Genomic DNA, 26032 nt, shown 5'->3' with positions numbered 1-26032 from the left:
TTTAAGAAACTGGAAAATATGGTCCCTCTCATGTCTCAGTCTCAACAGCAGCAGGTCTGTGGTGACCTTCTTAGGGGTGCATGGCAGCACCTGGGCTCTTCTTTTCTTCCTTGGAGCTGCGCAGGTGGCTGTGGGTATGCCTGCAGTTCTCTGGTATCTAGGTTTTTAGAATGGCATCCAACTCAAGCTGCTCTAGGCTTGGATGCCTGTGGAATTTCATGTGGGTTCCCTTTCTGGAGCAGTGTTTCTGTGCAATCTCCAGGCAGCTCCCTATGTTAGGCCCAAGACCTGTGTAGTTCATGGGGTTTTCTTATAGCCAAGATTGTAAAAGCTTGTGTTGGAGTGTGGAGCCCTGGGGGTTTCTCTCTTACTGTTTCCAAGCATCCAGTCCTTGGCCTGGCAAGTTGCCATGAACCCTCTTGTTACCCGCTTTTGGTGCTTCCTTTCACTTCCCTGGTGAATCCTGTGTTCTCTCCTAGATGACCAGTTCAAAACGTGAGAATCCGATTATTATTCTGGTTCCTCTCCACGGGGGAGATGTATGCTACCTGTGTCAAATTGGCCGTCTGGATCCTATCTTGAGTTAATTTTTATATATGGTATGAGGTAGGGGCCCAACTTCATTCTTTTGCATGTGGTATCCAATTGTTTCAACACCATTTGTTGAAAAGACTTTTTTTTCTCTATTGAATTGAACTTTGCATCCTTGTCAGAAGTCATTTGTCTTTAGATTTGTTTAATTCTGGACTTACTATTCTGTTCCATTGATCTATATGTCTTTCCTTATGTCAATACCACATTGTTTTGATTACTGTAGGTGTGTAATAAGATTTGCCATCGGAAACTGTGTGTCCTCTACCTTTGTTGTTGTTGTTGTTCTTTTTTTTTTTTTTGCCAATGTTGTTTTGGCTATTTGGAATCCTTTGTAATTCCATAAGAATTCAAGGATTGACTTTTTCCATTTCTGCAAAAAACATTATTGGCATTTTGTGAGGCATTGCATTGAATCTGTAGATTGCATTGGGTAGTATTATCATCTTAGCAATATTAAGTCTTTCAGTCCACAAATATGATATATCTTCCATTCATTTAGCTCATTTTAATTTTTTTCAGCAGTGTTTTGAATTTTCAGTGTACAAAAGTGTTTCACTTCCTTGGCTGAATTTTTCTTAGATTTTTTTTTTTTTGGGGTGTTTTGGAATTCCACAGTGGTCAGAGAAGATACTTTGAATGATCTTAATCTTTTAAAATTTACTGCAACTTGTTTTGTGGCCTAACATGTGGTCTGTTCTAGAGAATATTCCATGTGCACTTGAAGAAAATATGTAATCTACTGTTTTTGGGCAGAGAGTTCTGAATAAGTCTGTTAGGTTTAATTGGATAGTGTTGTCCCAGTCCTTTGTTTTCTTGTTGATCTTCTATCTAGTTCTGTTCATTATTGAAAGTGGGATGTTGATGTTTTGAACTACTATTTTAGAATTGCCTATGTCTCCTATCAATTTTGTCAATTTTTGCTTCATATGTTTGGGCTCTGTTGTTAGATTCATATATATTTAAAAGTGTTATATCTTCTTGATATATTGACTCTTTTACTAATATATAATACCTCTTGTAACTATTTTTGACTTAAATAGTCACCCTAGCTCTATTTTGGTTACTATTTGCATGGAATGTTTGTTTTCCATCCTTTCACTTTTAACCTTTTTGTCTTTAGATCTAAAGTGAGTCTCTTGCGGATAACGTAGAGTTGGTTCATTTTTTTTTTTTAAATTCTGTCTCTCTCTGTCTTTCAATTGGAAGGTTTAATTCCTTTTCATTTAAGGTAATTACTGATAAGAAAACTCTTCTATCCTTCTATGTTTTTTATATATCTAATGGCTTTTTGTTACTCAGTCTATTACTACCTTCTTTTGTGATTGATTGATTTGGTGTGCCATTTTGATTTCTTTCTTGGAGTTTGTTGAGCTTCTTGGATGTGTAGATTTGTCTTTCATCACATTTGAGAAGTTTTCAGCCATTGTTTCTTCAAATATTCTTTCTATTTCTACTGATCTCCTTTTGGGATTCCCCTTATATGTATGTTGGTACTCTTGTTGGTATCCTACAGGTCTCTCAGGCTCTGTTCATTTTTCAGACTGGACAATTTGAACTAATATGGCCTCACATTTGCCGATTCTTCTTCTTGCTCATGCCTGCTAGTGAAACCTTCTAGTGAATATTATAGTTCAGTTATTGTACTTCTCAGCTCAAGAATGTCTTTGTGTTTCCTTTTTATAAGTTCCATATCTGAGTTGATATTTTGTATTTGTTGAGATATTGTTCTCCTTGTTTCTTTTGGCCCTCTATGGTTTCCTCTAGCTCTTTTGAGCATTTTCTTTTAAAAATCGAATTCCATAACAGATTAACTTTGAGCATATTTAAGACAGTTGACTTGAAGTAGGGACAGTGTTTTGTGCTGCTGTAACAGAATACCTGGGTAATTTTGTATCAGCCCACTCTTTGTTGCCTTTAACTTTTTATTAACTTGCATGTAACAAAATCTGACAGAGCATTCTCCAAGGCAACTGGGAAGTATGTCCTGGGCAGCTGTCCTCATTTTGGTCAAGTAAACTCTTTAAATTATATTTTGTGCCTCAGCTTCTTCCTTTAAGACTGCCAAGCCCCATGGATATTTCTTTGTCTTCATTTTACTTGACTTCTGAACAGCGTTTGATGTAACTAACTCCTTTGAATCACTCTTCTCATGACTTTCATGACATCATTCTCATGGTTTTCCTCCTTTTTTACTTGGGGTCTTCTTCTTTTTATTTTTGAGACAGAGTCTCGCTCTGTTGCCCAGGCTAGAGTGCCATGGTGTCAGCCTAGCTCACAGCAACCTCAAACTCCCGGGCTCAAGCAATCCTTCTGCCTCAGCCTCCCGAGTACCTGTGACTACTGGCATGTGCCACCATGCCCAGCTAATTTTTTCTATATATATATTTTAGCTGTCCAGATCATTTCTTTCTATTTTTAGTAGAGATGGGGTCTCGCTCTTGCTCAGGCTGGTCTCGAATTCCTGACCTCGAGCGATCCTCCCGCCTTGGCCTCCCAGAATGCTAGGATTACAGGTGTGAGCCACCGCGCCCGGCCTTCGGTCTTCTTCCTTTATTCAGTTTCTAAATGTTGGAGTGATTCAAGGTTTGGTGCTGGGTTGTTTCTTTGTTGACATTTCCTTTCATCTAGTTTCATGTCTTTAAACACTGTCTATATGCCAGTTATTCTCATATTTGTATTTCCAGCTTAAGGTCTATCCTGAATTCTATTCTCATATGTGTAGCTGCCTCTTTAAAACTTATCCTTGTATGTTTAAGACATCTCATACTTCACAGATCCAAAATGGAGCTTGTCATTTCCAGTCTCCCAGTCTATTCCCCCTTGTGTTTCCTGTCTTAGTAAACAACACCACTGTCTCCATTGCTTAAAAAAGAAACTGGAGAGCCCTCCTTGATTCCTTCCTTTTCCTCATTCCTGCATTGAATTTCTCAGTAAGTTTGGTTGGTTCTTTGTCTAAAACAGGGATCAACAAACTTTCGGTAAAGGGCCAGTTGGTAAATATTTTCAGCTCTGTGGGCCACCTGGTTTCTGCTGCAATTATCAACTCTGCCACTGTATCAAGAAGACAGCCATAGGCAATTTTGTAATGAATTTTCATGTTGAGATTTGGCCTGAGGCTGGCTGGATTTGGCCTGTGGACCGTAGTTTGCTGATCTCTGGCCTAAAATTTCTCAAATCCATCAATTTCCCTCCATCTCTACTGCTAACCTGCAAGTTTAAGCCATATTTCTTGACTAGACTACTGTGGGAACCTCCTTCCTGTCTGATTTCCCCTCTTCTCCTTCCATCTCTTCTCCACCCAATATTCAGGGTATTCTTAAAAGCGCAAGTCAGATGATGCTACTCTCCTGTTTAAAAGCCTTAAGAGATTTTCCATTTTGCTTTAATAAAAGCCACATTTCTTAGCATGACCTTAGCATCTAGTCTGACTCTTGAATTTCTCCACTCATATCCCACTATTCTCTTTCTTACCAAGCTCTAGCCACACCAGGGTCCTTGGTGCTGAAAATATTTGCCAAAAGACAAATGAGTTTGAATGTCCAATCTTCTGCTCTCCTGTTACTCTTTAATTTAGGCCAATATCTTCTCTTCCCTAGAGTACTGCAATAAGTTGTTCACAGTTATCCTTGTCTACTGTCTTGTCTTCCTTAAATTATCTTGTAATTTCCCAGTAGAGTGAGCTACGATACAGGTCTATATTATTTCTCTGTTTAGACCACTTTAGAAGCTTCCTACGCTCTCCCCCTGGGGCATATAAGACCCTATGCAGTCTGGTCCACATCTTCCTCTGTAGCATTTTCTCCCCGTGTTGTGTGCTTTATTCTTTATCTGCTGGTAATTTCTGAGTTGCTTATAGTTGGCGCATGCCTCCTGCTGCTTGCCCAAGTGACTTTGCCCTTCTACTTTCAACTGCTTTCCTACCTGTGTTCCTCTGGGCAGGCTAGTTTCCTTAGCCTCAACATTTGGCTCAGGTGTTGTCTCATTCAGGCAGACTCCCATGGATTCTGAGCCAGGCTATGTGGCTCCTTTTTGTATTCCTGAACCCTTTCATTAAAGCATTACCACTTTATATATCTATGTGTCTCTTACTGCTGTGGTTCCTGACCCCCCAGCCGTGGACTGGTACTGGTGTGTGCTCTGTTAGGGACTGGGTGGCAGAGCTCTGCCTCCACACACCACCACCCCCCGCCCCTGGCCTTGGAAAAATTGTCTTCCATGTAACTTAGGAAATGGGGGGCTGCACAGCAGCAGGTGAGTGGCTGGCGAGCAGGCAAAGCTTCATCTGTATTTACAGCTGCTCCCCATTGCTCGCATCACTGCCTGAGCTCTGGCCACCCCCCGCCCCCGGTTCATGGAAAAATTGTCTTCCATGAAACTGGTCCTTGGTGTCAAAAAGGTTGGGGACTGCTGTTTTACTGGATTGGAATCTCCCTGGGGGCTAGGGAAATGTGTGAAGTTAATTTTCTAGACCTAGTGACTATCATGAATTGTATCCATTGTTTATTGAAGAGAACTTCTGAAGTTTCCCAAGGTCACACAGAGCGAAGTTAGTAGCAGTTGTGGTTATACTTTATGTGAAGATGCAATGGGTGTGTGTGGGAGGCAGTGCATTCCTGAGATGAGACTTTCTGTCAAAAACTATGAAGGTCTAAGGAGAAGTTGTAGAAGAGAGTCTGGTACAGGGATCAGCAAACTGGCTCACGGGCCAGATCTAGCCTGCTGACTGTTTTGTTTTTAAATAAAAAGGTGTTGGGAATACAGCTGTGCTCATTTATTTATCTATTATAGCTGCTTTTGTGTTAGAGTGGCAGAGTTGAATAGTTGAGACAGAGATTTATGTCCTGCAAGGTCAGAAATATTTACTGTGTGGCCTTTTACATGAACAGTTTACTGACCTCTGGTCTAGCATAAGATGGGGAGATTGGACTAGATGATCCCTACTGTCTCTTCTGCGTCTAAGATTCTATAATTTATTGGACATGAGGAGGTAGTAGCACAAGGACATAGGCAATACTGATTTTTATTGCAGTTCTAGGAAAATAAGTACATCAAAAGAGGCCAATACTGTATACTTACATGTTTAGACACATTGGTTGGGAATCACTGGACTTAAAGATTTAAACAGTTGACTAGCTGTTAGAAAGTATGTTTCAGATGGTGTTTTCATTGCTGTTCTTGGTAGTTTGGGCATGAGGCTGGGAGGGTGGACTTAACTGGCAGAGATTTTCTGTTGAAGCTGGGCTAAGTTGAACACCTCCATACACCTGTTTCTGCAAACAGTTTGTCATCTGGAAGCAAGGCAAAGAAGACTCTACTCATTTATCAGCAAAGCAAAACCTACACCAGTGAGCCAGCTATAGCCCCTGCTTCTGTAGTATCAGTCTTGGTTTCAAGTAGGAGAGGTAAGAACATCATGATGGTCCTATCCTCTGGGGCAGGACAAGGAGTGACCTTGAAGAGGGGCTGTTTTATTTTGTGTTGAACACTTGATCAGTACATCTGACTATATGCTGTCTCTTTGCTATTCCCCAGGGCATACTGGCCAGCACATGAAGGTTATTGACATTTTGTTTCTTTTAACTTCAAAGTGATCTTTGAGTTACTCAGAAAGTACTTGTTGTTTAGAATAAGCAACTACCTCACTTCTTAAAAATCTGTTTATCCTTCAGTTCTGCCTTAGCATCTCCTTGGAGAAAGGGTTGAAGGCTGTGCCTATACCTGCCACTTATTAGCTGTGATTTCTTAACTTCTCTAGCCTTAATTTCCTTTTCTCTTTATGATGCTAAACATATCTACATCATAAGTAGTTAAGGATTCAACAAGTGAATATGTGGAGAACACTGCACTGGGCACCTAAGAGATACTCAGGAAGTGTTTTTCACAGTGATTTCATGTGTCCTCTATTTCTGCCTAGCACATGTCTCCTCCTGAGCCCTGCCCATGTCGTCGTCACCGGGGAGGGCAGGTGAGGTGTGAGTTATTCTCACTCAGTGATGCCCTCTCACAGTGATTAGTCTGATGCCAATGACCCAAGATTTTTCTCTTTAATAAAAAATTTAAAAGGAGTGAACTCCCTGTGTGGGAGAGAGTGTAAGAGAACTTTCCTGCTTTGAACAACATATTTATGAAGAATTTGTCTTCCAGGAGGAAGAGCCCTGTGAGAGCTCCAGCGAGGAAGAGTTTGGTACTGAGGATCGTCAGGGCCTAAATTCTGTTGTTGATGTTGAGGATCTTGGCAAGATTATGGATCGTGTGAAGAAAGAAAAGGTATCATTATTTTGGGAAATATTGAACTTGGTTCTTGCAGTTGGTTACCATTCAGTATTCTGTGTTGCTGTGTAGTCCATCTGAGTTCACAATCAGAGTTTCATTTCTCTAGTTCCTGTCTTGAGAGTTTTATAATTTTTTGCCATTTTTTCATGAGCTTTGTGAAGACCTTCCAGTTTGTGAAAATGAGCTCACAGGAGGATAAGCAGGACATTTTAGGATAAGGGCCTAGGAGAGGGTGGATGGCTAGAGAGACTTTATTCAGGGCTGTGTAAGGATGAACAGCATGATAGGATTTATTATTGTTGAGGTTCCAGGTGGAACTGTGGTACCAATTTGCTTCCCTGTTGTATAGGCAGAGTAGTCTGGGGGCTTAGAAATGACAGCCTGTTCTGTAGGTGTTGAGATCAGTGTGGGTGGGGGCCTTAGGAATCCAGGAAATGGTGTCTGATTGTGATTGTCTCAGTTATTAGATGAATGTGAGAATGTACAGTGTGGTAGGGTTTTATGCAGATTCCAATGATCTAAAATTGAAATATTACATATACTGTACCAAAAACTATAAAGTGTTAATTTAATTATGAGTTTTGGAAAATGAGAATTCCCTTAACTAAAAATATATCAAGTCTGTAAGCCTTAGAAGAAAAAGTAAAACTATTGAAAATCTGAAAAAAATCAATGATAAAACCTATATAAATTCAAATGAAAGAATTCAGTAAGGTAGCAGGATATAGTCATGAAGTAAGTCAACAGCCTTTATATTTCCAAACAATAACCAGTTAGAAGGTATAATGAAAGAGACTTCATTCAGAGTAGTCACATAAAAGGTAAATAATTGCATATGGATAAACGTAAAAAGAAGTGCCCTAAACCTATATTGGAAAACTTTAAAACATTCCTGAAAGATATGCAAATGGACTTGAACAAATGGAAAGGCATCCTTGTTTTAGACAGGGTGACTTAGTATGGTAAAGATACCAGTTCACTTAATATAAATATGTGATGCAGTCTCAGTAAAAAATTCCAATAGGGTTTTTTTTCCCCTTGGATCTAGACTGGTCTATTCATGTGAGACAGTCTGTTAGACTCTTTAAATGTCAGTGTCATAAACAATAACAACAGTAAAACACAGAGAGCGGGGTTTAAAAAAGACAATAAAATATAGCCAAATATATTGTTTAAACTTTGATCTTGGGTCAAAGAGAAAAGGCCATTGTCTGGACATTTGGAGAAATTTGAAGTGGACTTTTTAGTAGGTAATATTCAATTTTTCTTAAATTTCTTAGTTGTAATTATAGTATTGTGGTTCTGTAGGATCATGTGCTATTTTTAGGACATTTTTTTAAATACTTCCTCTGAAGTATTTAAGAGGAAGTTTCATGGTATCTGCAACATACCTTCAGGTGTTTCAGCAAAATTTTATTTACATATACACACACATGCATACATGTACATATATATTTACATATGTATGCATGTGCATGTGTAGATAAATAGAGAATGCTCAAACAGCAGTGGAGAATCAAGGCAGAGGGAATATGGGTCTTCATTGTACCTTACAGCTCTTATGAGGGTTTGAAATAAAAAGTACTGGGGGCAGTATGAGGACTACAGACCCAAACTAGTATCAGCTTAATTATAAACTATTTATGATATTGCCATATGGGAATATCTCCCATTTTATGATAGGACTAATTGTGAATGAATAGTTTTGCATGATATAAAGTCTTCAAGAACTTATTCCTACATAAAGCATGAGGACCTTCTATTTTTACTCTGGATGGCCCCATATTATATATAACAAATGGTAATTTAAGGAAATAAGTTGAACAAGTTATTTAATTTTGTCTAGTTAACTTTTTTTCTAAATTAACATACCTGTAATAAAGAAAATTTAGAAAAGAGAGAAATGGGAAAAACCCAACAATAACTGTTTCCCAGGAAAACTTATTATTCGTATTTGGAGTATTTATCTTCATTTTTGTTTCATATGCACCTAAATCTTTGTTTTATTATAAAAATATATTTTATGTTCTCAGATAGTCCTTACAGCCTTATTTATAAATCATAAAAAATCATTTAAAAACCAATAAATACTGGTATAACCTGTGTATTAAATAAGGATTACTCTTGGGAAGATCATAAAAGCTGGCTTACTTTGAATTTCACTGTCCCTTTAAGCCAGCACAGTAGGGATAACATTTTCCCTGTCTTGGGATGACAATTCTAGCAGACTCCATGACTTTTCTGGTCATTCTTAGGTAATACAGGCACATAAAGGACAAAACAGTCTCAGTTTGATAGTAGAATGTCAAATTCTATATAGTGGTCAAAGATTCCAGTTTAATTCAAAAGTAAAACTTCTCCCCTCTTTGTCATTTACTTTCTGGCCTATTTGTTAGCTGCTGTTTTGGCTCTCCTTAGGGTTTGTGGAGCAGGTGATAGGGGGTTGGGGTGGGGGAGGACAGATTGAGTGAAGTAGGAAGTTCTTATTTGATTGGTACTGCCATAAGATGACTTTGTGCTCTCTCTCCTAGTCAGGTGTTTAAAGTTGAGTCTATTTCCATGGAGCATTTTCACAGCTTCTTTGGGGACATTTTCCATGGTTGTCTGCCCCCAGGTCCCTTTCACTGAGCAAAATGTACTCTGAGAAGTGCACTTCTGATGGCCACTTACTCCCTCCTCTGGGCCCTGTACCTCCGGTTTCCTCTCTTTGAAGTCTGTCATCTGCTCTCCTCTCTACTTGCCCAGTGGGTCAGGATCTAAGATCTCTCTCGCCCCCACCATGCTGTCAAGGGACCACTCCTGAGTTCTTTATTCTGAAGGGACAGGCTGATTCCTACCCAGCAGCAATGCTCACTTGCTAATGCAACTAGCTGGTCCTTTTGCCGCTGAATTTTCTGCATGCAAGTCATATAGAGTCTGTGTTGCTCTCTGAGTGGAGGGGATACATAGGAACTCCTTTGAGGGACCCAATTGGAGCCTATCTTGTGGGGCTTGAGGTGAGAGTCACCCTGATTCCCGTGCCCCAAGCCTCTCTCCATTTGAGGGAGTGGGAGGAACTCAAAGGACTTTATCAACCTTCTCCAGAGAAATCTTACAAAATCCCCTCTCCTTGACTTCCATTCTCTCCATCCTTTTATATCCTTGATGTGGGGGAGGCATTTTTAAAGTTGTGAAACGGTTTAACTTGATGTGACTGATTTAACTTGATCTGGCCATCTCTTTGTAGTTTCATTTAATTTAAAATCCTGTTTAGATATGTTAAAAACATTTCAAAGACTACAGACCCTGTGTCCCTATTCTGAATCTACTTTTCACAGGTAACCACAGTTTAAAGTTGACAGTAGTCTTCCAGGTATTTTACTGCCTTTACAAACACATTTACATTTTAGTATAATTTTGTTTTTTGGCCACACAGTGGGATCATTTTATACTCCTAGTCTACAGACTGTTTTTTTTTTTTTTTCATTTAACATGACAGCTTTCCAATCCTGTCATATAGATTAACTCATTCTAAGGTTTATGTTATAGTCTATAATTATGTCCCATAATTTATTTGGCTCTTGTTGGTTAACATTTGGGTATTTTCTCATTTCTATAATGAAGACTCTTGCTTGTATTTTTTGTGGCTGGTATAAATTTATCTGAAGAATATATATTTTTAAAATTGAAATTCCTGGGTCAAAGGGAATTCTATAGTTTTGATATTTCCAAATTGCCCTGTAAAAAGTTGAAAAAATTTTCACTTCTGCTTACAGTATTCACATATCTATGAGAATGCCTATTTCTGTACGTGCCAGGTGTTATCAATCTTTTAAATCTTGCCAATATGAAAGGTGAAAAATAGTAACCTCATTTTAATTTGCATTTCTTTAATTTTGAGTGAGTGAATGTGTTTTCATATGCTTTTTGTCCATTTGCCTTTTTCTTCTCTTTCTGTGAATCATCTCTTTCTGTCTACCTGGAGTTAGACAGACTGCATTGTCTGATGGCGTGGTCCCCAAGACTGCTCTTACTTTTGACACCAACTGCAAGTTTTTTGAGGTCTTTAAACCTCCCTCAGGTTTGATAATTTGCTCAAAAGACTTGCAGAACTCACTGAAAGCTGTTGTACTCAAGGTTATAGTTCATTGTAGGGAAAGGATACAGCAAACCAGCTAAAGAAAGACATGCTTAGGGCAAAGTCTGGGAAGGTTCCATTGTCTGCAGATGTGATGCTCCCATTGTCCTCAGGTCATGTTCCCCTCTCAACATTGATTTGTGACAATATGTGCAGAGTATTGCCAATCTGGGAAGCTCAAGTGGGAAGCTCACTTGAGCTTCGGTGTTTAGAGTTTTATTGAGGCTTCATTACATAGGCCTGATTGATTGATGGCCTCTGTGGTTCGGCTCAGTCTTATGCACCCCTCTTCCTCCTGAATTTTGGGCTGACACCACAGGGCCCTAGGGACATACCTCATGGGCATAAACTATCAGATGTGGTCTGAGGGGCCTACCGTGAATAACAAAGATACTCCTATCCTTGAGAGTTTCCAAGGGTTTAGAGGTTGCCTTCCAGGAGCTAGAGACAAAGGCCAGACATCTTATTCTTTATTATACACTGTCCTTCATCTATTTTTATAATGGGTTATTTGGCTTCTTTTGTAATGCTCATAATAAAAACATACTCTGAATGTAGTACTCTAAACTATAATATCCTAGATTATTTTCTAAATTTAAAATTACTATCTTTCTCTTGTAGCATTTTATTACTTACTTCCTAATACAGGTTGAGTATCCCTAATCCAAAATTCCAGATGCTCTAAAATGTGAAAGTTTTTGAGTATGGACATGATGTTCAAAAGAGATGCTCCTTTGAACATTTTGGATTTCAGATTTTTAGATGAGGGATGCTCAACTGATAAGGATGATGGAAATATTTCAAAATCTGAAAAAATCTATCCAAAACACTTTTGGTCCCAAGCATTTTGGATAAGAGTTATCTTCAATCTGTATTTCCGTGTGTCTGTGTTGTCTCTTTGTCATTTTTAGTAGCTTTTGTATTTAGAAGCCCTGGAGGAGGAGCTACTAAGAATGACAAGAATGCGGACTACTGGTTCAAGGCCTGGCCGAGCCAGTGTGTAACTCAGTTACCTAAGAGTACAGCTTAACCGCTCCTAGTCTTGATCCCCTTTTCTGAGGAACACGGACTGCAACCACTACCTTCCTCATAGAGTTGTTGTGTATAAAAATGCTTTATACTCTCTAAAAGCCTGACAGGCATTGAAATGAACAGAAATAAGTTTGCTTTTAAATTGGCTGATACAGCTTAGAGTTGGCCATTTGGTCAGTTTTCAAGTTTTTGGCTGTTATAATTAGCACTGGTCTGAGACCTTTTTTGCTTTTTAAAAATGTATGAATATTTTCTTAGGTTATACTTTCCCCAAATTGGTACACTGGGTCAAAGTGAATGTATAATTTTATGGCTCTTAATTAAAAATCTGAGTAATTTTCATTGGTGAAACTGTCTTAATGTGCATGAGGTAGCTGATTTAGATAGATTTCTGGATTTTCTACTAACTTAAGCCTATTTAAAGCTTTGTTTTTAGTGGCTGAAGAGTTTGGGATAATTTGTGGATGCATTTTTTTCTTTGCTTTTTCATCTTATGGCCATTAGAGGGCACTGGAGAAGGCACTAATGAAAATTTTGGACATCCATGTAATTATTTTTTTGAAATGAAGTAATTTTGGACTTTATGAGCTTTGAGCAGCTGGTTTATGATATTCCAGCTTGCTCATAAAAATCCCTCATAAAATCATCAGATCTGTGGGAAAAATATGTATTTTTTCCAACTTTAATATGACATGAAAATAAGCTACCGGTTTTTATTTTTCATTGTTGTTAGGCTCCAGTAGAGTTTTCCAATGTCTTTTGTTCTTATTTTATCATGGATGTAGTATACTAAATTTGGTGACAGAGGTTTTTACTGATTGGCTTTTCTTTTTCATATATATATATATATGTATATATATATATATATATGTATCTCTTTGTGTTTGTGTGTGTGTCTTCTTTGGGGCTGGTTAGCCCATATTCCCAGACTACTTTCTGCATGAGCATCATTACACACATCACATTAAATGTCCTTAGTTGTTACTGTAGAGTGAAGCAGTATGTCTAGTACTTAAGAGTCTTTGCTCTAGAGTTGGGCCAAAGCACTCTCATTGTTACACCTTTTTGAATAGTGTTCGCTAACTTTCGTGGAGTCATACTGTCTCAGTATATATATCCATGGGCAAGTTATTTCACTCCTCTGTGCTTAAGTTTTTTCATTTTAAAAATGAAACATGGAAGATAACAGTATCTGCCTTATAAAGTTGTTATGAAGATTAAAAAAGTTAATCTATCCACATAGTATACTTGATAAACATTCACTATTATTGTATGTTAATATAGGAAGATGTCTTCCAATGGGATAGATTTGGTGCAATTAGAATAACACCCTGGTAACCTTCCTTTCTTTCCTCTATAATAATGCCTAAGACAGTAATTCTAGGAATAAAGAGGATTTAAAACATGGGAGTGATTCCCAAGAGCAAGAGTTGCGTGGAGGTGGGGATGTTTGGAGAAGTGACCCAGAGAAGGAAGGCAGGGGCAGGGGCAGGGTCCTAGAGGTCTTATCGTGTCCTGCAGTGGAGGTCCGAGCTTTATCCCAAAGGCAGTGGGAAGCAATGTGATTTGACTGAATAGGAGAATGGGTTGCGGGGCATAGGGAGAGGGGGCAGTTCCAGTGTAGGTTGACACTCCAGACCTACAGATCCCCAAGTGCAGCCCCTTGACTGAATCCAAATTTTACAGAACAAATCCGTTTAATAAAGGCCGCACTCAGGGATCCGGAAGGCCACATGTGGCCCCAAGGCCAGGCTCCCCACCCCTGACTTAGAGTATCAGGAGAAATCAAAGTACACGTTGGATTATCTCATTCAATCCTCACAATGACCCTGAGATATCTGTACTATTATCATCTCCATCGTACCATTTTAGCAGCTGGGGCTTAGAGAGGTTAAGCAATTTTTCCACAGTCAAATGGCTGGTCAGTAACTGTCTCTCTTTATGTCACACCCCTTGGCTGCCTCCCTAGGGAAGGAGTGGTTCTCAGAAGGGAAGCTGTAGAGTTTAGAGAACCAGGAGTCAGGAAGAGCCTGACAGTTCTTAGATTATTTATTTTCTGTTTCTTTTATGAGATTTGTCGTGATTTGTAAATGTAAAGCCTATTGCTACTTTTTTTTTCCCCAGTAAATAAATTTTGCTAAATACTCCCCACAGCATGTTCTGGCTAAGCAGACAAACACTAACTAACATCAGTATCATTAGTTTTGAAAATAAATGGTAAATGCTTGTTAATTACTCACTAGAGAAACATTTCAATTTACCAGCTATTTAAATTACAGAAGGATCTCAGTATGCCCAGTTCTAATTGCAAAGTTACATTGGTATTGCAGTGGAATAACACGAAGCAGGTTTCATGATTATTTTTAAGGCTTTGAGTATTTAATTCACCTAGAAACGAGGTGACATTCCTTCAACCCCAACATGCTGCCTTTAAACTATCTTGATTCAGCCATGGCCCATGCAGCTAGGAGCACTTAACAGTGAGTTCCAAAATTATTTCCTTAAGTTAGGTTATCCAAAATAAAATCACTGTGTTCAGAGTAAAGCTCTTGACATGCATGGTCAAACTGCTTTTCCACAAGTTCCAAAGGCATTCTTAAAATCTAATATGTTTCTAGATCTGCCAAAACTGATGTTGGTATTTTAATAGGGATTGCATTGAATCTGTAGATCATTTTGGGTAGTATAGACATTTTAACAATGTTGATTCTGCCGACCCATGAGCATGGTATGGTTTTCTACCTGTTTAGGTCCTCTGCTATTTTCTTCCTCAGTGTTTCTTAGTTCTCCCTGTAGAGGTCTTTCACCTCCTTAGTTAAATATATTCCTAGATATTTTATTTTCTTTGTTGCTCTTGTGAAGGGTATTGAGTCTTTGGTTTGGTTCTCAGTTTGACTTTGTTGGCATATAGGAATGCTACTGATTTCTGTACATTGATTTTGTAACCTGAGATTTTGCTAAATTTGTTTATCAATTTCAGCAGTCTCATGGCAGAATCTTTGGAGTTTTCTAGATATAAGATCATATCATCAGCAAAGAGCAATAGTTTGACCTCTTCTGTCCCCTGTTGGAAAAACTCTTATAGAAATTGGGCCGGGTGCGGTGGCTCATGCCTGTAATCCTAGCCCTCTGGGAGGCCGAGGCGGGTGGATCGCTCGAGGTCAGGAGTTCGAGACCAGCCTGAACGAGACCCCATCTCTACTAAAAATAGAAATAAATTATCTGGACAACTAAAAGTATATATAGAAAAAATTAGCCGGGCATGGTGGCACATGCCTGTAGTCCCAGCTACTCGGGAGGCTGAGGCAGTAGGATCGCTTAAGCCCAGGAGTTTGAGGTTGCTGTGAGCTAGGCTGACGCCACGGCACTCACTCTAGCCTGGGCAACAAAGTGAGACTCTGTCTCAAAAAAAAAAAAAAAAAAAAAAGAGAGAAATTGGCCTAGGGAAAGAATTTATGAAGAAGACCCCAAAGGCAATCACAGCAACAACAAAAATAAATAAATGGGACCTGATCAGACTCAAACATTTGGAACCCCTTAAGATGCTGAAATAAAAAAACAAACAAACAAAAAACCTGATATGTTATGAAAAGCTTGATGAAAGTCATGATGAAAATTGCTCATTTTAAAACTGAGCTATGACAGGTGAGTGACGTATAGGGGATTTGTTAGTAAAGAAATAGGAATCTGAACATGGGGTTAAATTGTAGCAGAAGGAGTTGTTAAAGATTAAACTCCTCTTCTTCATGTATAACAAAACATGAAGAAGAGGAGTTTTTAATATTGAAAGGTGCCAGGTCTGGAATTAGTTACTGAAAGAAGTAGGGTCTAATTTTCTGGGGCTAGAAATAGCTGTCTGGTAGTTTAAGGCATTCATTTATTCAGCCAACATTTACTGAGTGCCCAGCCTGTGCTGGCATGGCTCCAGGCCCAGGCAGGTTCCCTGTACGGAAAACCTCTGGAGAACCTGGGGATTCTACATCCAAAGTTTTCTCTATGAATTGATGAGGAAGGGAATCACCTGATCATTAAAAGGATCAATAAAACAATCAGAAAGACTTTCCCAGAAGAAAGTCATGCTTTGATAAGGAAAAGCTCATTTTTGTAAAACACCTGCTTGGCAGTTATCCAACTACGTGGCCTTTTATCTTAAAATCTTTAGCAGATCACTTTTTTTGGGCCTTGTTTTTATCCTAGGCAAAATTGGGATGGTAGTGTAATTTTTGAGATGATGGTGTTAAAATGAATTAGGTAGTATTGTATGATATCTTAAAAAAGAGAAAATTAGTACCACTGTTTTACTCTCGTTATTACATAAGATTCATATAGTTCTGTCAATTTATAAAGAACATTTCACTTATTCATTGTCATTCTCATAAGTGCTTAAGAAATTATTTCACAATCGGCTTTCCTTTTTGCATGTTGGGAAACAGCAGCTTGGAGAGGGCACAAGTTTTCTTTCAAGGCAAGTGTGATGGGTGAGGGAAATGGGAAGGGGTGAGAGAGATTGGAGATAGGGAGACCATTTAGTTTGGCTATTGCAGTTGTCCCTTAGGAGAAGCCAAGACTGGACAAGAGCAGGAGCTTTGTGGATAGAGAGAACTGCTGTGTTGGGAATTGAAAACCTAGAACTTGTTCCCTCATTGTTCAATGGGATGTACAGGAGAGGGAGGAATCAAAGTTGACTGATTCTGGGTTCTACATTTATTCTGCTTAGGCTATGTAACAACTATAAATAAATACTTAAAAATATGTGGGTCTTATGTGGTTGTTATATTGTTATATTCTGGGCAGAGAGTGAACAACGTCTGCACCTAGGAGATTAGAATTTGAATGGTGCATTTAACTCCCTTGGAGAGTGTTATGAACCATTGCATTTCTTTTCAGAAATGAAGTTACTACTGCATCTGGAAGATGGGACTAAACTGCCATAGAGGGAGGGAATGATAAATGTTCATTCTGAGTGCTCAAGACCTTTAATCATAGCCCTATGATTGAATATGGAGTAGCAGAACTCACATTTTAAAATAGATAATTTCTCAAGTGATGGGACATGGACAGTGTTCCATGGCCGTGCTTTAGAGCAGTGGTCCCCAACCTTTTTGGCACCAGGGACCGGTTTCATGGGAGATAGTTTTTGCATAGACTGGGGTATGGGGAATGGTTTCGGGATGATTCAAGCGCATTGCATTTATTATATTTGCGGCTGCTCCCCAGCGCTAGCATCACCTCCTCAGCTCACCTCAGATCATCTGGAATTAGAGTCTCATAAGGAGTGCGCATTCTAGATCCCTCCATGTGCAGTTTCCAGTAGGGTTCGCACTCCTATGAGCATCTAGTGCTGCTGCTGATCTGACAGGAGGCAGGGCTCAGGCGGTGATGCCAGCGATGGGGAGTAAGTAAAGATGAAGCTTCACTTGCTGGCTGGATGTTCACCTCCTGCGATGTGCTCAGTTCCTAACAGGCCACGGACCAGGGGTTGGGGACCACAGCTTTAGAGTACATCATTTCACAGGGGGCAGAAGTTTTTGTTTAAAACCACAAGAGGGCGTCTGTGGAGCCCTGGTCATAGTGGTCAGAGACCAGTGTCATGGGCTGGGTCCAGTTGTAGATTTACATGGCCTTCGGGGCAAGCAGATAAGCTTGTGATGTTTTGTGGTGACAGAGGCTTTTGAAGACAAGTACTGCCACCTCCTGCCAATTTTTACACGATTAGTAGTGGAATCACAGTAACTTGCTGTGGAATTACTTCAGAAACATTTAAATGCTTTCAAGGTCAAGGTTAATTCATTTTGCTCCACCACAAGACTTCCTTTTCAAGCTCACACCTTTGCTTTTAGATTTAAAAAAAAGAGCCAAAGGATTATTTTTTTTATTTTAAAATATTTTAACAAAATAATAACTGGAGCCCTTTTTAAAATATAAAATATCTAGCATTAAACTGATTACTTTTATAATAGAAAAGAACAAATGATTGTTGTTTGTTTATAAATTTTTTCAGTTCCATCCAGAAATGTGTAGTTAAAAACTCTATTAGCGGAAACAAAATTGTTCATTAGCTTTGCTTTTTGATTATATTTAGTAATTTGGAATGCTGACTTTTAGGACAGATAGGACTTAATTAGGTTTACTTTTCTCATTTGGTGCATTTGACTCTCCAAAGTGCTTTTTCAGAGCATGTCCCTGAAGCAAGAAAGAAAGTAGAGAAACTAATTCCAGATTTCATTGGTTCACTTTCTGTGTGTGTTTAAATTTTTTTTTTTTTTTTTTTTTTGGAGACAGAGTCTGGCTCTGTTGCCTGGGCTACAGTGAGTGCCGTGGCATCATCCTAGCTCACAGCAACCTCAAACTCCTGGGCTCAAGCAATCCTACTGTCTCAGCCTCCCGAGTAGTTGGGACTACAGGCATGCGCCACCATGCCTGGCTAATTTTTTCTATATATATTTAGTTGTCCATATAATTTCTTTCTATTTTTAGTAGAGATGGGGTCTCGCTCTTGCTCAGGCTGGTCTTGAACTCCTGAGCTCAAGCGATCCACCCTCCTCGGCCTCCCAAGTGCTAGGATTACAAGCGTGAGCCACCGCGCCCGGCCTAAATTTTTAATCTTGTTTTACACTTTATGTGTGGAGAACTTTGAATAGTCACAAATTAGACAATAATATAGCAAGTCCTTCTTCCCTGTTGCTCAGTTTTACACCAGCCACCTGTGGGCCTCAGCCACCCTTCATACAGCCCTTCTGTGTTAGTTTGACACAGATCTCAGTGTACCATCTGTGAGGTATTTTCCTTTTTAGGTAGCAAGGGTGTTACAGTGAGTCCACTCGCTGATTGGGGGCTGGATGGCTGGACCTTTAAAATGGACAGGCATTGAGGGTGGTCTGGGCTTGGTGGGAGGGCCACTGCCAAGGTGAGTCATTTTGAATTTCTGCAGCTCTTAGTAGGATTTGATGAATGTCTCCTCTAAAGTGTAACACAGACTTTGTCTGTTGTCTCTGAAATTATTGCTTAGCACTCTGCCATCTTCCAAAAAGATGTGGAGATAACATAAAAAATGTACATAAGATTTAAAAAGAGAGGAAGAAATCAGTGGAAAGAGTGAATGAGGGTCATCTTGTCATATGAAGCCAATTACAGTGAATATAAGACAAGCACAGTGCTTGTAACGGTGATCAAAGGTGTGCTGCTAGATTTTTCTGGTGGCCAAAGTCAACAGGAAACACAGTAAGTTTTATGTTAATATTGTCCTCCAGATTTCTTAAGTATATCTTTTCATATCACTAAAGAGAAATTTCCCCCGCAGGATCTTCTAAAAGGGGTCATTGAGGTGACTGTTGGTGGTAGTGGAGTAACTTGGTCTCTGAGCTGATAGTTCTCAGGGCAGTTTGGAGCACTTTTTTCACTTGTTTTGGAGGTTTGCAGATGTAATACCAGCAATAACTATAATTTATTGAATACCAGTTATGTATCAGGCATCCAGGTGTTTTTATTTTATTTAATCTTTAACATATTCATTTCATAGATTTTTTTTCTCCTATTTTTCTCCTTTTTCAGGTGAAGAAATTGAAATTCAGAGAAAATAAGTAATTTGCTAAAGTTACTTTAAAATAAATCCTGGCAGGTGTTTAGATCATTGCCTAACTGGAAATGTGATCACTTTGGAGAGGACTGAGTTGTGGGCTGCGGTTCCCAGTGGGCCCTTATATTGATGGTCGGTGTTCATGATTGCTGTGTTGTTATTTTCACTGCACATTGCCAATTGTGGATTCTTTTAATGCAGAAAGAAAAGGAGCAGCAGGAAGAAAAAACTAGTCTGTTCAGGAACACAGGGAAGAATGAAGATGGTGAAAGAAGAGCTATGATAACTCCTGCTCTCCGAGAAGCCCTTACTAAACAAGGTGAAAATCCTTGACGTTGTTATGTTGCTGTCCTCTTAGGCATTCTAATTTAATTCCTAAGAGACGAAGCATAAAATCGGCATTGCTAAGAGAAAAAAGATAATGAAGTCTCTTCCCTAGTTAGCTCAGCAATTGTGTTACAATGGCAGATGTAACTGCCTAAAGATTCACCCTCTTGTTTCTGTGATCACTGTTTTAATTAGGGTAGACTATATTAAAGTGATTTTTATTAATAGTATAGATTTAAATTTATCATCTTGCTATTTGTTTTCTACTTACCTATTTTTTGATTTGCTATTTCCTGTTTTTCTGGTTTCTTTTAGATTTAATTTTTTCTATGATTCTATTTTATATCTTTGTTGGCTTATTAGCTATGATACTTTTGTTATTTAGTAGTTGCTTGAGGTTTTACACTACACTTTCATCATCTCATAGTATGTCTTTGGGTGGTATTATACCACTTCATGTATAGTACAACCTTACAATTGTATATTCCCATTTTTCCCTTCTTAACCTTTATGAACTATTATCATACATTTTACTATTGTATGTGTTATAAACCCTACACTACATTACTATTTTGGTTTAAACAATTATCTATTAAAGATTTACATAATTGGAGTTGTGCATATTTACTCTAGTTGCCACGTTCCGTGTTCCTCAGTCCTTCGTTGAATCTGTGTTCCATCTGTTATCCTTTTCCTTCTGCCCAATGAACTTTTCAACACTGCTTGTAGTACGGGCTTGTTGCTGATGAGTTCTTTAAGCTTTTGTATATCTGCAAAGGCTTTATTTTGCCTTCACGTTTGAAGGATGTGTTTTACTGGACATAGAAATTGTAGGTTGACAGCTTTATTTTTTTCTTTCAGCACTTTAAAGATAATGCTCCACTGTCCTCTTGCTCACATTGCTTCTGATGAGAGCCCAGCAGTCGTCATCCTTTTGTTTGTTCCTTCAAATATAATCCCCACCCCCACTTTTAAGATTTTCTCCTTATTACTGATTTTGAGCAATTTAATTATAATGTACCTCACTGTAATTTTCATTTTTTGTTTTTAACCTGGGTTTCATTGAACTTCTTAGCTCTGTGGATTTATAGTTTTCATCAATTTTGAACAAATATTGGCCATTATTTCTTCAAATGTTTTTCTGTCACCCCCGTGCCCCTAGGCTTCCTTGAGGAATGCAATTACTTGTATAATAGGCTGCTTGAATTTGATCCACAGCTCACTGATAGACTATTCTTTCTTTCTTTATTTTTTTTAAGACAAAAAAAGTCTTGCTCTGTTGCTTGAGCTAGAGTACAGTGGTGTCATCATAGCTCACTGCATCTTCAAACTCCTAGGCTTGAGTGATCCTCCCGCCTCAGCCTCCCTAGTAGCTGGGACTACAGGCACGGGCCACCATACCCAGCTAATTTTTCTATTTTTTTTGTAGAGACAGGGTCTCTTGCTCAGGCTGGTCCAAAACTTGTGGCCTCAAGTGATCCTCCCACCTTGGCCTCCCAAAGCGCTAGGATTACAGGCGTGAGCCACGGCCCCTGGCCTGCACTATTCATTTTTAAAAATTTTTTCTTTTGTCCCACTGTTCATTTTGGATAGTTTCTATCACTATGTCTTCAAGTTCAGTAGTCTTTTCTTCTCTAATGTCTAGTCTTTCCATTATTCCTATCCAGTGTATTTTTCAACTTAGACATTATAGTTTTCATTTCTGTGAGTTCAGTTTTGGTCTTTTTATATCTTTCACATCTTTTAACTTTCTGAGCCTACAGAATACAGTTATAGCTGTTTTAATGTCCTTATCTGCTAATGTCTGTGTCGTTTCTGGGTCAATTTTAGTTGATGGATTATTTTCCTCATTGGTCATGTTGTCCTACTTGTTTGCACGTCTGGTAATCTTTGGACGCCAGACCTAATTTTACCTTATTAGGTACTGGATATTTTTGTGTAAACACTTTTACAAACATTTTTGAGTTTTTGGGGGGACAAAGGCAAATTACATGGAAATAGTTTGAGCTTTGAGTCTCACTTTTATGACTTAGATAAGGTTAGGTGAGACCAGAGCCACCTCTGTATAGGGCTAATTCTTCCTTACTATTGAGGCAAAACATTTCTGTGTGCTTTACCCAATGCCTTATGTGTCTTGAGGTTTCTAGTATGACTGGTAGGAATAGGTCCAACTCCCAGCCTGCTATGAGCACCAGGCATACCTCTAATCCTTTTAAATGGTTCTTTCCCATTCTTGGGTAGCTTTTCTGTCACGTGTACACTGGTCAGTACTCAGGCAAATACTTGATAAGAATCTTCTGCAGAATCTTGAGTCTCTCTGTGTAGCTTTCATCAGTCCTGCAAACTCTAGCCACCTTTGTCTCCTCAGACTCAACTCGATTTCCTTGACTCGGGGAATCCACTGGACTTTGCTTGAGTTCCCTCTCTTTGCTACGTGGCCTGGAAACTTTCCAGACAGTAAGCTGGGGTAGTGGTAGGCCTCACCTTGTTTGTTTCCCATCTCTCTGGAATCACCGTCCTTTGTTGCCTGTTGTTTTGTGTCCTGAAAACTTTTGTTTCATAAATTTTGTCCATTTTTTGGTATTCTAAGTAGGTTAGTAAATCCTCTCTGTTATTCCATGTGTGCTAGAAGCATATTCTGCACTATGATTTTCAGCCACTGCATACTGTTCGCTTATCTTTGTATTGTGGTCAACCTTAGTTCTCTTTTGTTCTGTAATGTGCAGTTTTTTCCATACCTAAATGCAAAATTTTATAGAACCTTATGTATCTCAGGAGAAAAAGATATAAAGAATTAATATAATGTATGAACAACATAATATGGGAATCCAATAGAAGAACTAGAATTTCCTCTGGGAATCTTTTAAATCCATATTCTATATCAGAGATTAGTCAGTTCAGTTGGATTCAGTTCCATGTTCAAGTAGATAAGCAGTGCTTTATTTATATGCACGATGTTTACATAAATGTGGAAGAGGATAAAAGATAAAGCGCTATAAATATTGCCACTAGAGACTTGTAATCCAAATTGACTTTGTTCCAGTAGTCATCACACTGTGAATATAGATGTTTAACCAGCTTCTGATCCACTTATGCCGTCATCCAGACTGTATTTCTCCATTTGCCTCATTTGCCTGCAAGACTCTTTTTGTGCAAGAGACTCATAATTGTGGCTTATTACTTGAAGCCTCATGTGAAACTTTATTGGATGCTTTCTGAAATCAGAATGTTCTACTTATTTATTTTACTAATTTGTTTAAAAAGGAAATGACATTACTTTGCCATGACTTTTTTTGTGCTTTTTATGTTTTATGTGACTCAAAACTTTTAAGTGATAGGTTATGGAGTGGTACCAAGAAATTCACATTAGGTTATAGTTTCTAGCATTTGATTTTTCTCCTTTTGGGTTAACATTTGTTGGTTTTAATCTCCTGGTGCCCATTTGATTCTTCTTCTTTTTACAAAGATTAATGATGATAATTCCCCAGTCATTCCTTTGAAATACATTGTTACTCTTGCTTTATTGCCTTGCATATGGTTTATTTCTATAAATGCTCCATAGGTCCTTGAAAAGAATGTATATTCTGTAGTTGTTCAGTGCAGTGCTCTCTAAGTGTTCTTGGTCATGTTTATTTATTGTGTTGCTCAAATCTTTTAGAGCTTTACTGATTTCTGGCCTATAAGATCTGTTAGATACTGAGAAGTTAAAATCTCCCTGTATGATTTTGGATTACCATACTGTTTATGTATTTTGAGTCTATGTCATTAGATGCATATACGTTTTAAATTGTTTTCTCATCCTGTGGAATTAAACTTTTAATGTTTTCTGCCATGGGGTTGTTGACTGCCATAAGTTAAGCAAAGAAAAATTATTTTGCTAAATTTTAATTATTACCTTTTGATATAAGGCTTTGGGTCTGTTCAATTTTGTGTTCCCTGCTTTTCCATTCAGGTTATCAGTTGATTGGGAGCCACTCTGGGGTGAAGCTTTGCAGGTGGACAAAGGTATTTATTTGTTTTTATTCAAATGTTATTTCTATGATGTGCAGCTTTTATATGGCTATTATATGCAGCCAATAAATTTACCATTTAAAGGTCTAATTTAATAAAATGTACAGATTTTTCAATGAATTTTTTTTAACGAGTTCAGCAAATTTTGATGGATGTAGAACCCATATCCACTAACCCCAATTAAGACGTAAGCTGTTTTCCTCACCCTAGTGAATTTACTTTTCCCATTTCTAGTCAGTAACTCTGTCCCCCACCCAATTATTATTTCAATGGCTATCCCTGTCACTTAGTTTTGCCTTTCTAGAATTTCATATGAATGGAATAATACAATGTGCAGTCTTCTGCAAGTAGCTTCTTAAATTCAATATAATATTCCTGAGATGCATTCATGTTGTATCATGTACCAATAATTCATTTGTAGCTTGGTAGTATTCCGTTGTATGAATACACCACAGTTTTTTGATATTTGATAGACATTGGTCTGTTTTTAGTTTTCGGCTATTATGAATAAAACTGCTATGAATATTCTTTCACAAGAAATTTTTGTGAACGTATATTTCAATTTTCGTTGGGTAAATACCTGGAGATGGAATTGTTGGGTATAGGCTAGGTATATATTTAACTTTATAGGTAACTCCGAAATGGTTTTCTGTGTGGTTGTGCTATTTTATACTTGTATCAGCAATTTAGGAAAGTTCTGTTGCTACACATCGCACCATCATGTGGTATTATCTGTTAATTTTAGCCATTCTAATGGGTATGAAATAGTATCTCATTGTGGGTTTAATTTACATTTTGGTGGTGATTGTTAATGACTGAAGAACACCTTTTCATGTTCATATTGGACCTTCATACTTATAAAGTGTTCAAATCTTTTGTCCAAACTGAGTTGTTTGACTTTATTTTATTGATATCAAGAAGTTGTTTATATATTGTTGATGCGAATCTTTTGTCGGATATGCATTGTGACTATTTCCTAGTTTATGGCTTCCCTTTTCATTTCCCTAATGATATCTTTTGAAAGTTTTAATTTGGTTACAGTCTAGTTTATTGGTTTTTTTCCTTTATAGTTAGTGCTTTTTATATTTTAAGAAATCTTTGCCAACCTCAAAGTCACAAAGATATTCTAGATTTTCTTCTAGAAGCTTCATACGTAGTTTTAATATTTACGTGTAGGTCTGTGATTCACCTTGAATTAGTTTTTATGAATGGTGAGAGGTAAGGATCAAGGTTCATTCCTCTACCCCCAAAATGGATATCCAGTTGTTTTAGCATGATTCGTTGAAGACTTTTGTTAAGCTAAATAACAGAACAGAGAGAGGCTCTCTAAGAGAAAATGATGTTTATTTGGGAATAGAGCATTGCAGTGGGAATATTCATGCCATGGTAAACTATGTGTGTATTCAGGGAAGTAAAGGAAAACAAAGGTTTTGAAAGGAAAAAATGAGGATTACATAATTGTTTTGAAATAATTATCCTTGACTACAAAGGTCAGTAACAAGGGTGATGCCAACCTGAGGGTAGGCAGTTGCTGGGCAGATGTCCTTGCAAAAATAAAAGGTTTTGTGTAAGATTGTGATGGCCTTTGTGCAAGGTTGTAGTTTTTGTAGAAGCTTTTTTGTTATCAGGCATACAGGTGTGAGAACTCTCTCTTCATGGGCTTCCCCAGCTCTGTTTGTCAGAGTTTTCTTAACATTAGTGACTCATTTTGATTCTGACAGCCTTCACACTTCCCTATTTTAATCAAGATCTTTCTCCAAAGCATCACTGATCAATCATCCTGTAGTAGGTTTTGATGTCCCTGGATGCTGGGGTGGGCCTTTCCCGATTCTGGTCTCTTCCCATGTTGGAAGTTGTGCTTGTTGAGTAGGGGTTGGTGTCAGAACCCTTTTAACCACATTGGAACAGAAAGAGGAAGGGAGTGACTCTTAGGCTAAGTCTACCTGAAGTCCATTATTAAGTTCTTAAAGTGCTGGGCCAGCATTATTTGGTTAGGAGTTGTACTTCTGCAAAAACTTAACAGGTAACAAATACAAAGTATAAAAAGAGAAAATACAAAGTGAACTTAATAGTAATATGACAATTCCAGTGAGCCGTGAACC

General features: G+C 38.3%; 1 protein-coding gene across 1 annotated transcript in view; it reads left to right on the top strand.

Annotated features, from left to right (window-relative positions):
* Positions 1-26032, top strand: part of LOC123632647 (S-adenosyl-L-methionine-dependent tRNA 4-demethylwyosine synthase TYW1) — a 193025-nt gene that overhangs the window by 25965 nt on the left and 141028 nt on the right. Inside the window, exons 7-9 of the mRNA XM_045543184.1 lie at positions 6739-6861; positions 19794-19911; positions 23872-23924. Of these exons, the coding sequence (XP_045399140.1) occupies positions 6739-6861; positions 19794-19911; positions 23872-23924 (294 nt within the window). The remainder of the gene's footprint in view (positions 1-6738; positions 6862-19793; positions 19912-23871; positions 23925-26032) is intronic.

The sequence above is a fragment of the Lemur catta genome, chromosome 2 (genome assembly GCF_020740605.2).
Source record: "Lemur catta isolate mLemCat1 chromosome 2, mLemCat1.pri, whole genome shotgun sequence".
Classification (NCBI taxonomy): Eukaryota; Metazoa; Chordata; class Mammalia; order Primates; family Lemuridae; genus Lemur; species Lemur catta.
The sequence above is the reverse complement of the archived record's forward strand: the minus strand, read 5'-3'. Positions and strand labels throughout refer to the sequence as shown.